The sequence below is a fragment of the Silurus meridionalis genome, chromosome 6, assembly GCF_014805685.1.
Source record: "Silurus meridionalis isolate SWU-2019-XX chromosome 6, ASM1480568v1, whole genome shotgun sequence".
Classification (NCBI taxonomy): domain Eukaryota; kingdom Metazoa; phylum Chordata; class Actinopteri; order Siluriformes; family Siluridae; genus Silurus; species Silurus meridionalis.
The window spans coordinates 11,097,852-11,113,101 of NC_060889.1; the positions used below are offsets into that span (position 1 = coordinate 11,097,852).

Consider the following 15,250-nt stretch of genomic DNA (forward strand, 5'->3'; position numbering starts at 1 on the left):
TATGGTCTAGTGGTTAGGATGCGGTTCTCACCGCTGCGGCCCGGGTTCGATCCCCGGTCAGGGAACCAACTCCAGCCACTCTTAGTGCCGGTCCCAAGCCCGGATAACTGGGGAGAGTTGTGTTAGGAAGGGCATCCAGCGTAAAAACGTGCCAAATCAAACATGCGGATGGTCCGCTGTGGTGACCCCTAATGGGAGCAGCCGAAAGAAAGTTTTTAGTTAATAATAATAATAATAATAATAATAATAATAATAATAATGATAATGATGATAATGATGATGATGATTTGTCAATGTTTTGGAGTGATTGTGTGAAACTGAAAGTATTCACATTTGTTTAGAAATGTACAAAAACTTCAGATTTGGGACCAAGAATCCAAAATAATGTCTTTCAGCCCTTTTATAGGAGCCATTGTTCTTTCCACTACATGAATTCAGTACTTACAAAGTCAAAGTTGAATTGTTTTCACTTTTGGGGCAAATAATAATGATGATGATAATGTTTGAATAAAATGCAAACTAGTAGAACGTTGTTACAACAGTTGCATGGTTAAACATAACTGGAAAATAATGATGACCATCATGATTACGATGATGATGATGATGATGCTGATGATGCAGTGTGTTTGAATAGTATGCCAAAAATGAACCGCGCTAACGTTTCACTATGGTTGCCAGTAGTAATAAAAACACCGATCATTATTACAAGTTTGTTGAATTACAACGACGTTATGCAAGATAGCATTTATTATTGTTACTATTGCTTTGTGAGAGTAATGTTTGTAGACCGTGTAAAAACATTTACCCTACTCGACTTTCTTTCCTCTGTCTTTTGAGAGGATGTGGCAACCCAGCCGGAGCATGAACGATAACACGGGTACAAAACGCGAGAGCGTGGACGGAGGAGATGTGTGTGTATGTGTAAAAGCTCCTCTCCTGGGACATTGGTCAGAGCGCTGGAACGCTAAAACCCATAAAATGTCAAAGTAGTAAGAGATACCAGTTAGAAGAACATTTCTGGATGTGGAAAGGTGAGCTATTTAATTCAGGTTGAGGGGGAAATGTGTATATTCGAAGGCGTTTGGAGCAGATAAGTGAAACCTTAGCGGAATAGAAACATGGCGGCGGCATCGGCATCGGGAGATCCCCCAGAAGAAGCTTCTCATGGCAGCAGGGTGGTTTGGGTGTTTGATTGTCGCCCTCAACATAAAGAAGCTTCGGAGAAGATGCTGAATGTCACCAGTATGAACTACAAGCAGTTCCTGTGTGCTGTGCGCAAGGTGGGTGGATTTCCGGTAGTCGGAGTTAAATTAGCTAGCTAGCTTCATTTAAACCTCGTTAGTTGTATTTTGCATTTGGTGGCAACCAACCACCACTTTTGCTGCATGCTGAAGTGGTTCCTCTCCTCCTAAGAAACCTTACTCATCTCTTAAACTAGTTAACAAACTCTCAAGTTTTGGATGTGTCTTCTGTAATCAGGTCCCACTCACTTAACTTTTATTTTATGGCCATTCCTTTACCATGTACCATAACAAGATCATGTCCACATGTTTCCAATGTCTTTTTGGTTATCAGGGTCTAAAGCAAAAGTAATATCCAATAAGCCAGAAATTATTAAGTAGAATGATTATGTAAATACACCATGGATAAACTTGCATCCTTGGCAGAAAATCTTCATGCATGGTTTTCCTGCCTCCATCATGGACCAATTTACATGTTTTTGGACAGAATGTTTACTGTAAATAGGGTATGAATTTCAGCCCTGTAACAGCATCGCTGTAGGTTTCGAGAGATGCAAGGGTGCCATTAGTTTTGAACTAGTTGCATGGTTTGTTGTCTTATTCAAAATGTCAAAAGTCGCACATTTGGAGCCACGTTACAGCAGACGAAATACTTCATCAAACGTGCGTCTGTCGCTTTTGTACAGTTATAGTTCATCTTCTAGATCGGAACGTTCGAGATCGAGATCTAGATCTAATGTCTGATTTGTGTCTCCGTTTCCTCCAAACACGTCATCTTGTCCAATGATGAGTCTCAGGTGACCTTTTCTGAACGTGGCAGATGTAATAGGTGTCAACAGTATTTCATAATCACTGAGCAAGAACTTTCATTTATCTCCAGTAACCACGACTTCTTGGTCAGGGTGGTGGTGGGTCCAGAAACGAACTCGGCATCAGTGGGGGTGGAAAAAGTACCATTGACCCTGTATGGGCATTGCTCAAACACACACAATCGCACTTACATGTATTTGGGCCCTTTAGAGTAGCCAGACTGCCTACCTGGATCATTATTATTAGTGGAGGAAATCCGAGACTCTGGAGGAAATCTGAGACAATCCATGGACAGTGGAAAGGGCTATCTTCACTTCAGCTCTAAAATCGAACGAAAGACCTTGAGCTGTCTCTAGTTCTACTCTTGGCAGCACCATGCTGAATACAACAAAAGCAACAACAAATAAGTCACTCGGATAGCAAAAATGCACATTTTATGTGTTTCAATTATTTTCCGTAGGACAACCGTGCATTTAGAACCTGTAAAAGGTTCCTCAGGGGAAATACCTCTGCTGAGTCAAAGTATTCACTGTTCAGTATAGTGAAGAATCAGTAATGCTATGCCCAGACCCAGGAACCATGTTACTATCAGGAAATTGTAAATCTTACTGCAGTGTTGAGGGGAATACTGGGGGTGGTGGGGGTTCTTAAAGAGAGAGCTCCTTGGATGTAGGACCTCCATGCTGATGGTAATGGGGATGCCGTTTGCTCTACTAAAAACTTTCATAATGAGCTGGTGTTTCAGTTTCCTGTAATATATGCACATGTATATGTTAATATTCCGGTAGCAACCATACTTTTTGTATGTTTGTATATTTTATAGCAACTAGAGTTTTTTTGTTGTTGTTTGTTGTTTATAAGAATTTTCAAATACCTTTTGATCATTTATTATTATTATTATTTTTTATATGAAAGTGTACCATTTGACACCAGAACTGAAAACAGAAAACTCTGTTGACCACTGAAAGATGTTAACACTAGTGCCACTTTCATTTCAGGAATTTTCTATCTCAGTAAAGGAAAGTTTTGTGATCACAACAACCGATCGCCGGGAGATCGATTCAGATGTTTACGGTGAGAAACAATTCTGCAATAACCATCAGATCATAACTTTTGAATCCTTCTGAAACTTGGTACCATCAATGTTTGATCTTCACGAAAAATACATTTTCATATAAACAGTAATAATTTTTAGAAATTTCCCCACTGTGGGACGAATAAAGGTTTATCTTATCTTGATGCATATAAGTACCTCGTCTGTAAGTACCTTATATGAAGCACCACTGTAATCTATCTTGAGTATATTTAGTCCTATAGTTATTTTGACCGAATGATTTAAAACCCGTTGATTAGTCGCTGATGTGGATGTTTGAGCAACGAAGTAAAAAGAAATGTCTAGATTTATTAATCATTCATTTATTCTGACTTTGTAGATGAATTGTCAGATGGGAAAACTTTACACCTGCTACAGTCTGTGGATCAGGAGTTGGCTGTGGCAACTGAAGAAAGAATTAAATACGTTCCTCATTTCCACACTATTGTGCAGAGCGGCCAGTACGAGTACTACGCCAGCGAAGGACAGAAGGCACTACGTAAGTACATTATTCCCTCTTTTTCCTGTGCATTTGATAGCATTCGAATTTTTCGTTGTCATTTGAAATTAAACTTTTTTTTTCTTCTGTATTAATGGAATGTGTTTGTTAATTGTGTGTGTGTGTGTTTTAATTCTTTAGCTTACGCCTTTGCTGAGCTTATTGATAACGCACTTTCTGCAACCTCGCAGAACACAGGAAATAGGAACATCGACATAAGATTGGTAAAGGTTTATTTGGAATAATAAAAGACTCTAATCATTAAACTTGGATTTCATTGACTGTTGTTTTTGCTTTCTGTTTTTCAATGTGTCTCTGTGTCAGTATTTTGATGAGTCTCAGGGTGGGCCGGCAGTAGTAGTGATGGATAATGGCCGTGGAATGACCTCTAAAGAGTTAAATAACTGGGCAGTTTATCGCCTTTCCAAATTCACCCGAGATGACCGCACGTTTCGAAGGTAAACAGTACTCTGGAAAGCACAGTTTTATTAATGAAAACTTTTCATAATCATGGTAATGACACTAACGGGTTCTAGCCGAGCTTTTTGCATATGTATTTATTTATTATTAATTAACATATTCAGCTAAAATGACAACTATTTTCGGAAACATGATTATTATTATTTTTTTTTTAACTACGTGTGGTTCTTCCCCAAACGGTTGCCACATAGTTGAAGGCATGCAATTGTAAAGTCTTTAAAGGCTGTAGCACAAAGTTTTCTCCTCATGTACTCCAGTGTACAAAGCCAGCTTGATGAAGATATTGTTTACATGGATTGGTGTGAAAGATCTTGAGTGGCCTGCTATAGATCTCAGACGTCAACTTTGGGATGAATTGGGTCGCACCCCAGGCCACTTCACTATACATCAGTACCTGACTTTACTAATGCTTATGGCTGAAAAAGCACAAATCTTCACACCAGCAATCCGAAATATTGTAACATCTGAGTGGAGGTTTATTATAAACTGCAAATGGGGATTAAGTGTGGAATGTGACGTTCAAAAAGCACATACGACTCTTATAGTCAGGTGTCCACAAACTTTTCTGAGTCTGATAGTGTATGTAATAATCGGTGCTGTAGCGTTTTTGTTTTGTAATTTTTTTTTCTTATTTCTATTAAGTATTATAAATTGTGTAAAATAATTGTCTTAATACATTCTTAATATATACTCAGTAACCTGTCATAGCAAGTACCATATTACTTGCTGTATTGTGGTGTTTCTTATAAAATACTCTTTTCTTGAATGTTTTGCAAATTATTTATTTATTTATTTATTTATTTATTTATTAATAGTGATGAATTAAGATATGTGCGTCCCGGTGCAGTCCCTCGCAGTCTGAATAGTGACATCTCCTACTTTGGCGTTGGAGGCAAACAGGCTGTGTTTTATATAGGCCAGAGTGTACGGGTAAGTGCCACACCACATGCATTACTCTGTCTCTCTTATATAAAAGCTGATCAGCATTTCTAAATGAATTAAAACACCTGGAGCCATGGTAACATTGCACACAGAATAAGTCAGCTATTGTAAACATTTTCTAATGACCCTACTTATCTAAATTGGTTATTTTTCCATGTCATTTTACTGTTATGGTGAATATTGAAATTTTGGTAAGTGAGTTAAGGCACATTGATTTGGATGAACTGGAGATGATAATGTTGAACTGAGAAATTTAATGAAAAATGACACAAGGCGTTACCACAAACAGCTTTCATTGTTAGTAAATTGTGCCACTGACATACTTGATTCTTTATTTCTCACAACATAAAAAGTAAGAGAAGGAATTAACATTGTCTTTCTTGGCAATTGTCCAATTTTATTGTCATATAGCTGACTCAGCAAAATGAGACTACATTACTCCAGAACCCTGGTGCTGCATTTACAACATAAAGCTACATAACAGGAAACAGAGATGAGGACTAGTAAGTGTCCTCGCCACATAAAGTGCATCTTGTGCAAACAGTGCAAAACAGACAGTGCAAAGACAACACAAGACAGTGTAGGACAAATACACAAAATAGCACCACCAGTAAACCTGCTGTATATTACACAGTGCAGTGTGTAGGAGAGAACCGAGTACAGGAGTGAACATGTAATTAACAAAATATAAACAAAAAGCTTTGTGCAAAACAGGATTAGTAGCAGTCAAAAAGTATGCACAAAAACAGCATGTGAACAGTTTGTATGTGTTATATAATATGGGTGGTACTGAAGACATGGATGTGTAAAGTAAGTGTGTGTTAAGTCCGGGTTGTACAGATCAGTCACACAGTCGGGTGTGTGCGCGTGAGTTTCAGTTCAGTTCTGTGTTGAGGATCCTGATGGCTTGAGGGGAGAAACTGTTGCACAGTCTGGATGTGGCAGCCCGAATGCTTCCGAACCTCTTCCCTGATGGCAGGAGGGTAAAGATCCGTGATCGAGGGGAGAGAGACTCCGATGATCTTCTCAGCTGTCCTCACTACCCTCTGTAGGGTCTTGTGATCCGAGACGGTGCAGTTCCCAAACCAGGCAGGAATGCAGCTGTTTAGGATGCTCTCAATGGTCACTCTGTAGAACGTGGTCAGGATGGGGGGAGGGAGGATGGGCTTTCCTCAGCCTTCTCAGGAAGTAGAGATGCTGCTGGGCTTTCTTGGTGATAGAGCTGGTGTTGAGCGACCAAGTGAAGTTCTCTGCCAGATGAGCACCAAGGAATTTGTTGCTCCTGACGAACTCCACGGAGTTTTGATTGATGATCAGTGGAGAATGGTTGCTCTGTGTTCTCCTGAAGTCAACAACCATCTCTTTAGTTTTGCCAATGTTCAGAGACAGGTTGTTGGCTCCAAACTAGGCTGTTAACTGGTGCACCTTCTCTCTGTATGCTGACTCATCGTTCTTGCTCATCAGCGAACTTGATGTGTTTCGAGCTGTGCATTGCTACACAGTCATAAGTCAGCAGAGTGAACAGCAGTGGACTTAGCACACAGCCCTGAGGGGCCCCAGTGCTCAGTGTGGTGGTGCTGGAGATGCTGTTTCCGATCTGGACTGTGAGGGTGGAAGCTGGGTCTTGACGTGCCTCATGACGAGCCTCTCGAAGCACTTAATCACGATGAGTGTATGTGCGATGGGACGATAGTCATTGAGGCAGGAGACTGTTGACTTCTTCAGCACTAGGATGATGGTTGTCGTCTTGAGGCATGTAGGAACAACGACGCTGCTCAGAGAAATGTTGAAGATGTCGGTAAAGGCATCAGCTAGCTGTAAAGACATCCGCTAGCTGTTTTGCTAGCTGAGTTTTCCTCACTTCAGCTGTTGAAGTCGTTCAGCGCATCTGGGAGGGAGGCATCACGGTCACAAGCAGGTGAAGTTTTCTTGTAGTTTGTGATTGCCTGGATGCTCTGCCACATGTGGCTGGTGTCTCTGCTGTCCTGGAAGTGGTTGTGGATTTTCTTAGCGTGTGCACACTTTGCTAATGGCACGGGACAGTTTGGCCCTTGCTGTCTTTAAGGCCATCCTGTCCCCTGCTCTGAAGGTGGAGTCTCTTCATTTTAGCAGTGCACGCACCTTAGCGGTCATCAACGGCTTCTGGTTGGAGCGTGTGGTGATGGTCTTGGAGATGGTCACATCATCTATGCACTTGCCGATGTAGCTGGTCACTGTTGACGTGTACTCCAAGTTGATGAAATTGCCATTGATTGCAGCTTCCCTGAACATGTCCCAGTCAGTGCATTCAAAGCAGTCCTGGAGAGCAGACATGGATCCTGCTGGCCAGGTTTTCACCTGCTTTCGAGCGGGACTTGAACGCCTATTGAGTGGTCTGTATGCTGGGATCAGCATAACAGAGACGTTGTCCGAGTAACCGAGGTGGGGGCGGGGCTTCGCTCTGTATGCGCCTGGGATGTTTGTGTAAACAACATCCAGCATGTTTTCTCCTCTGGTTGCAAGGTCCACATTCTGGTGAAATTTATGGGGCACAGTCCTGAGAAATGCATGGTTGAAATCTCTGGCGACAATAAACAGTCCGTCAGGGTGTGTGTGTTTTTTAGTTCGCTAATGGTCCCGTAGAGTACGCTGAGCGCTTCCTTAGCATTAGCGCTAGATGGAATTTACACTCAAGAGCACAATAGCAGTGGTGAATTCTTACACCATTCCATGTTGATGTAAACACACACAGACCACCGCCGCGAGTCTTACCGCACAGAGCTGTGAATTATCCCTTACTGTATCTCACAAAAGTGAGTACACCCCTCACATTTCAGCAACCATTTTAGTATTTTTTTTCTCAAGGAACAATACTATAGAAATAAGACGTGGATATATTTTATAGTCAATGTGCAGCTTGTATAGAAGTATAGATTTACTGTCCTCTGAAAATAACTCAACATACAGCCATTATTGTCTAATATCTGGCAACCAAAGTGTACACTCGAAGAAATATCAGCTGTACGTCGCTTAACCATGCAAAGCCACATCATTGACCATGTTCCTGTTTTTGTTCTCTGCTTGACAGGACCATACAAATTTGTGTATCATATATAAGGGCAGTTAGAATTTGGTGCTTTGAGTACAATTCTTTCATACTGGCAACTCATGGCAAAGAACTCTTTATGAAAAGCAACCATTCTAATTCTTAAATCCTCAAAGATGTGAGGGGTGTACTCAGTTTTGTGAGATACTGTACATATAGGACCCTCAATCATTGTTCATAAAAATGTTTAATTCCTACTTTTAATATTTGTTTTTGTTTTTGATCTATAATTTATGTAAAACAGGTGGGATCATTTCAAACCCTTCATGTTTCTTTCCAAATGCAATACGGTGTAATTTTATCTGTGCCAACTGAAAAATGTCAGTGGACATGACCGTTTTCTACATATATCTTTTGCTTAATATAGATTATAAGCAAGCCAGTTGGCTCTCCAGATGTACACGAGTTTGTACTGTCCAAAGATGACTTTGAGCAGAAGGAGAAAAACAACAAAGAAATCTATTCCGGCGTTATTCGGAATAGAAAGGTAAACGATGTAATGTAATGTAATGATGTCTAAGCTCAATGGCATATTACTTATTTTTCCATTATCATGTGTGTATTTGTGATTTAATTACTTATCTAACACCTCTTTTTTACACATTAATGCACAGCCAGGAGATGACTCTCATGTCAGAGTGGAAGAAGAGCGTTTCCTGCAATCTCTGGTTCTGGAAGAGTCCGGCAAGAACAGTTTTACAACTATAGTCATAACTGCAGTCCAGCCAGAACATGTGGCCTACCTAAAACAGGATTTCATCTCATGGACCAGAGAGCTGGCGTGAGTATTAGAGAACGAACACCTACACGCCCCTGATTCATACCGTCGATTCCAATTAAATTTTTTCTTTTCTTTTTCAATTTAAGGCATATCTATCATTACTATGTTCATGGCATACATGGAAATAACATGAGAGATGCACGAACTTCAGAAAATATGTCCAACATTGACATTCAGGTATGTAAATCTTAAATGATACACACATCCAGTTCAGCATCTTTCTCCTATAAGGCTCTTTTCTCCTTTCTAGATCACCAATAGGATCCATTCACAAACTGACTCTTGTCCGCACCCCCGCCGCCACACACATTTTATTGTTTAATGAAACCTGCGTAATATTGTCATCAGGATTTTTTTCCTTCCTCTTACTATGTTGTGGATACTAAATTAATATAAAGTTTAATATAAAAATAACTAGATAAAAAAATAAATCAATGAAATAAAATGTTTTTTTTCAAATGTGCCTGCTATAGCAGACATGGTCATAAAATTCATCAAATTGAATTTTAGTATTCCTGTACTTCAATATTTACTTAAAGCTTAATTCATTGAATAACAGTTAACTAAATAATAAGACCAGGATTTTTTTTTTCCCCCTTTCCCACAGATCTGTCTCAATGACCGATCTCCTCGATTGCCAAGGTTTCTCAATCTAAAAGAGATTGATGATGACATGCAAACTCTGTATATAAACTCCAGTGTGGCAGAGTTTGAGTTTAAAGCCAGCAAAGAAGGAGATGCCAAAGTAGAGGGACTGCTTCGATATCATCCATTCCTTTATGATAGGGAAACCTATCCAGAGGACCCATATGCAGCAACACCAGGTATATTTCATGGTTGTAAACATACCTCTATGTTGTATTACTGTATTACTTTTTTTTGTTCCCCCCACCCCCTCAATGTTGACACTAAGGACATCCAAACTATGAAAGAACATGGAATTGTTTGGTAAACAAAAGCATGTTGAGTAACCTAAAATATGTTCTATATTTTATACCTTTCACATGCATTTGGCATTGGTTTTCCAACAGTCTTGAGGAGTTCCTAGAGGTTTTTGTTGGTTGCTTTTCCTTTACTCTCCAACTCCTCCCAAACCATCTCACTTGGATTTAGATGGGGTAATTGTAAAGGCTGGGACATCTGATCTATTACTCCATCACTCTATTTCTTGAACAGATAGCTTTTACATAACCTAGAGGTGTGTTTGGAGTCGTCCTGTTGGAAAGCAAATTATGGTCCCTCTAAGTGCAAACCAGATGGTATGCTGCTGCAAAATGTAATGGAAGCCGTGCTGGTTAAGTGTGCCCTCACTTTTAACAAAATGAGCAACCATGTGACCAGCAAAGCACCAACACAACTCCTCCTCCATGGTTCACAGTAGGATTTGCACATTGAGGAACTGTTAACTGTCTATTTCTAACAAAGACGTGGGCAAACATTTCAAATTTGTATTCATCAGACCAAATGACAGTTTTTCACTGCTCTATTCCTTTTTTTTTTTTTTTTGCCCAAGAGAGTCTCTTCTGTTTGTTCTTCTAAAGTTATGCTTTTGGCAATTCAACCATGAAGGCCTGAATCACACGGTCTACTCTGAACAGTGGATGTATGTCTGTCACCTGCACTCTGAGAAGAATATATGTAAATTAGCAGTTTCTGAAGCTGGTAGTTCTAATTTATTTGTCCTCTGCAGCAGAGGTAGCTCTTGGTCTTAATTTGATGGTTTTGGAGATTGCAATTGGGAATGCATTTTAAGTTATTTTCTGAATTGACTGACATTCATTTTTTTTAAATAATGATGGTCTGTTTTTCATATTACTTAACTATTCTTTGCCACAATATGGATTTGTAAAGCAGAAGTAAAACTAATCGGGCTATTGACTTTTAACTCACCCTTTCCTCTGCACAAGACAACTGATAGTCTAAAGCACATTAAGAAGGCAAGAAATGCCACAAATTAAATCTTGACAAGGCACACCTGTGAACTGGAAACCGTTCCAGGTGACTACTTGATGAAGCTGATGAGAAAATGCCACGAGGTTGCCAAGCTGATTGTGGGTATTTAATCATGTCACTGTTAAGAAGAAACACGGTCAATTTTCCTACATCCATAGTCCATTTTTAGGGTGTGTGGCTGGCAGTTTGAATACATTGTTTAATATTTGATCTACTAACAACCCATGCCTTTGATTCCACATTTCTTTTACCTCCAGATATTGATGAAGACTGTTTTGTTTCACATGCTGAGGGCCGAGGCAAAAGACCCATCTTTGAATGCTTTTGGAATGGACGATTAATTCCTTATTCTTCTGTTAATGAGTAATGACCTTTACTACATTTGTTTAATACCATTATAATAAAATCAGGCCTGCAAACCTTAATACATTTAGCATTTTTGCTAATTCTTGTGCCTTTAGTGTTATTACTGAATTAATCTGATTTAATTCAGAACTGGCTTTAAAATTTGATTTAACTTGATTCTTAGAATATTTTGAACAAAGAGTAAGAAACAACCCTGTCCAGTCAACAATACTGTATGAATCGGGAGTGATTTTAACACGTGATTTTACTTTTTGGGGTTGGCAGGTCTGTAAATGTAAAATTTATATGTAAAACTCATTATGAATGTTTTTGTATCTTCAATTTGTCTTTATTTGTGTTACTATGATGTAAGTTATAATGTAAACTATTGTTTGTTTTAGGTTTGATTGGTGTGCAAGACCCAAGAAGGGCAGTTCAGTCCCATTAGAATGTTATAATAGGATCTCAGGCGTCCTCTTCACTAATGATCGTTTTCAAGTCAGCACCAACAAACTAACATTTATGGATCTGGAGTTACAGCTACGCGATAAAGAGACCATCTTTACAAGAGTTCTCAATGGCCAGGTAAAGTACAACTCTACACAAGATTCTTTGTTCATTCTGTTTCCTTTTAGGGCTGCAACAACTAATAGATAAAATCGATAATATTCAATAATAAAATTCGATGTCGACGAATGCCGATCTCGATTAGTTGGGCTGCTCACGTTACGGGTTAGCATGACGGTAAGATAACACAGCTACGTGTGAAAACGACAGACGGTACAGGTCTACTGGTAGCAAGAAGAAGTGTGTGTCCTAATTCATCCAAGGCATGGGAGCAATTTATATTAAAACGCTTCAAAGAAAACTACCTGGAAGTTATGCAAAGTGGAGCTCGTGTGGAATGGAAGTACCACAGTGATGCACGAGCACATGAAAAGAAAACTCTGGAGTCACGGATGAAGGCGAAACATCAGCACGGTAAGTCTGTATAATCGTCATCATGTGAAAATGGTATAGTGTAATGAAGTGCTATTGTATAAACTGTTAGTTTGTAACGAGATTGCACAATCAGCTCGCGACATAGTGATTGATTCAATTAAACCGTGTGAACAAACACTAAATCTAAAAGCAGCAAATAACAGCAGCAGTAAACGATTAGATTTTTAGTCACTGTTGTGGTTTTCAGCAAATGCTTATGCATTTGTACACCAATGCATATTTATTTATTTAATTAAACCTGTTAGTTTGCTGCATTTTTCCATTATCTCTGACATTAACATATTTATATATAAAATATATATTTAGGGCCCGAGCACCGAGGAGCAGGCCAGAATGGCCTGCACCAGAGGTGCAAAGCCCTATTGGTTTCCTTAAATTTATAATTTTTTTTTTTTTTTTTTTTTTTTTACACACATTGGTCATTAGAGGTCCCTTAACATACTCGAAAACTCTTGAAATTTGGCACACGTCAGAGTCCTTTGTCACTAGGGCCTTAGAAAGGCTGGTATACAGGCGTGGCAGGGGGCTCTGTAGCGCCTGTAATTAAAAACAAACATTCGTGCACAGATCGGGCAATTATGCGCACATGTACGAGAGTTGGTATGCATATAGACCTCATCGAGCGAACAACTTTCGCCCTCTAAACTATGAGCTACGCCCAACAGGAAGTCAGCCATTTTGGTTTGTTTTATAAGTGCATGCGGTGAACTTTTAAATACTCCTCCTAGAATTCATGCGATTGACATCAAGCGTGGCGAACATGATGCGAGACATTGGACTTGCTAAATTGCGAAGGATTTTTGATATCTCGAACGGTGCTGCCATGGCGGCGACAAATTTATGGCGGTCGGAGAACAGGAAGTGTTTAATATCTAAAGCAAAAATGTCTTATTCAGATGACACGCTGTGTATATGTTCTGCCAAGGATTCCGATCGCATCGATGTGCCTATTGTGAATCTCGGACATAGCGCCACCAACAGGCGCCAGGAAGTGTGTCAGTCACAAAAGGTGGATTTTTTGACAGTTGCATGTGGTGAACTTTTAAATACTCCTTCCAGGATATTTATGCGATTGACACCAAACGTGGTCAACATGATGCTGAGACATTGTAGATAATAAATTGTGAAGGATTTTTGATATCTCGAACACTGTTCCCATGGCAATGCCTCAAACTTTACTTTTATTTCAGGCATATTTAAGCATTTGGCATGCACTTTGTGTGCCTTAACATGCTCGAAAACACCGGAGATTTGGCACAGACGTCAAAATCGTCTGCCATTAGGACCGGTCAAGGCTGGAACATAGGCGTGGCAATAGGGCTCTGTAGCGCCCCTGTAATGTAAAACAAATATTGGTGCACAGATCAGGCAAACATGTACGCACATGTACGAGAGTTGGTAGGCATATAGATCTCATCGACCCGAACAACTTTCACAATTAAACCTATTAGCTCCGCCCAACAGGAAGTCGGCCATGTTGGGTTGTTTTATAAGTGCATGCGGTGAACTTTTAAATACTCCTCCTAGAATATTCATGCGATTGACACCAAACTTAAGCAACATGATGCCGAGACATTGTAGATGATAAACTGCAACGTGATTTTTGATATCTCGAACGCTGTTCTCATGGCAATGCGTCAAACTTAACTTTAATTTGAGGCATATTTAAGGCTTTTGGCATGCTAAGATTAACTTGAAATTTGACACATACATCACATTTGTCGGCTGTTGGGTGTGGACAAAAAGGTCGGACAAGAGTGTGTCTCTTAAGTGTCTCACTAGCGCCCCCGTTTGTTTAAAATGTGGGGTTTCTTTTACCCACAGTCCCCAAATAGGTCAGTAACAACATAAAATAGTCCACTGATATTTACCCACTTGATGCACTTGCCCACCGTGCATTGTTTTCTGGGAGGCACCGATAGCGATACACAAATGTGCGAGGCCGCCATCGCTGCTTGCAGCTATATTTTTTATTGAATCTTTATATATATATATATATATATATATATATATATATATATATATATATATATATATATATATATATCTCTGCAAAATACAATTCAAATGAAGGTTTACTCAAGGTTTTTTTTACAGAAAGAAAACCCAGCAGGAGTGAATTTGTTCAAAGGAGGAATTCCCCATGCACTTCAACAAGCAGCCACTATAAACTTTTTAAATGTCTAAATTAGAGAGTTAAACTCGATATGTGGATTTTGCATTTTTTTATTTTATTTTAAGTATGCTTTTATTCATTAATACCCCGAATTATGCTATTGTTATAATAAGCAAACATCTAATTAAAAAAAAACTTTTTTTTACCTGACTAATGATTAAAAATGATCGTAGGTGCAGCCCTATTTTAGTTGACTGAGTATAATACTACTACTGTTGTATATTAATTATAATTAAAATAAGGTATTGTGAGGCTGGTCAGATCCCTTTATGATCCCAGACCCTGAAAACTGCCAGGCTACAAAACAATAAACTTTCTAATCTGAGGAGAGGAGCTCTTTAATCTGAGGAGAGAAAGCCGTCTGTTCAACTGCCTGTTTACCCATCCTTGAGCCCCCTCTTCCCCTCCTGGGGAGATGGCCGGGTCATGGAAATGTGACTTAGGAGTTCCCGGAGTTCAAGCTACTTTACTTGCATAATGTGATAATTGCAATTTACCTCCCCATATTTGGTATCATTTTAAAGGTTTCAGTGTGATTGGAATTATGATCCCAGTTCCATTTCAGTAGAACAGACCTCAGGTTTGGGGAAATTCTGTCCTACTGACATGAGGGTTGCCCCTGAGAAGATCCTTACTAGGTGTTGGTTTTACGCTATGTGACATTTGTGTTTTTAGGTCAATTTCTGTCCCTAAAAATGGTTTGCAAAGCTTTAAATAATTTGAATTTACGAGTTACGAGTGTTTTATGATGTTTTGGGTATTTAAGGAAATTTGGCAAAACATTCTGTAGTCAGAACTTCCCACACAGTCTCTCTGTGTGTCTCTATTGCCAGATACAGTGAC

General features: G+C 39.4%; 1 protein-coding gene across 1 annotated transcript in view; it reads left to right on the plus strand.

Annotated features, from left to right (window-relative positions):
- The first annotated feature begins 867 nt into the window (after nucleotides 1-867).
- Nucleotides 868-15,250, plus strand: part of smchd1 (structural maintenance of chromosomes flexible hinge domain containing 1) — a 38,257-nt gene continuing 23,874 nt past the window's right edge. The window contains exons 1-12 of the mRNA XM_046851566.1: nucleotides 868-1,280; nucleotides 3,050-3,125; nucleotides 3,485-3,643; nucleotides 3,785-3,867; nucleotides 3,968-4,101; nucleotides 4,939-5,053; nucleotides 8,518-8,637; nucleotides 8,765-8,931; nucleotides 9,018-9,108; nucleotides 9,539-9,755; nucleotides 11,142-11,247; nucleotides 11,631-11,814. Coding sequence (XP_046707522.1) covers nucleotides 1,119-1,280; nucleotides 3,050-3,125; nucleotides 3,485-3,643; nucleotides 3,785-3,867; nucleotides 3,968-4,101; nucleotides 4,939-5,053; nucleotides 8,518-8,637; nucleotides 8,765-8,931; nucleotides 9,018-9,108; nucleotides 9,539-9,755; nucleotides 11,142-11,247; nucleotides 11,631-11,814 — 1,614 coding nt within the window. The 5' untranslated portion in view covers nucleotides 868-1,118. The remainder of the gene's footprint in view (nucleotides 1,281-3,049; nucleotides 3,126-3,484; nucleotides 3,644-3,784; nucleotides 3,868-3,967; nucleotides 4,102-4,938; nucleotides 5,054-8,517; nucleotides 8,638-8,764; nucleotides 8,932-9,017; nucleotides 9,109-9,538; nucleotides 9,756-11,141; nucleotides 11,248-11,630; nucleotides 11,815-15,250) is intronic.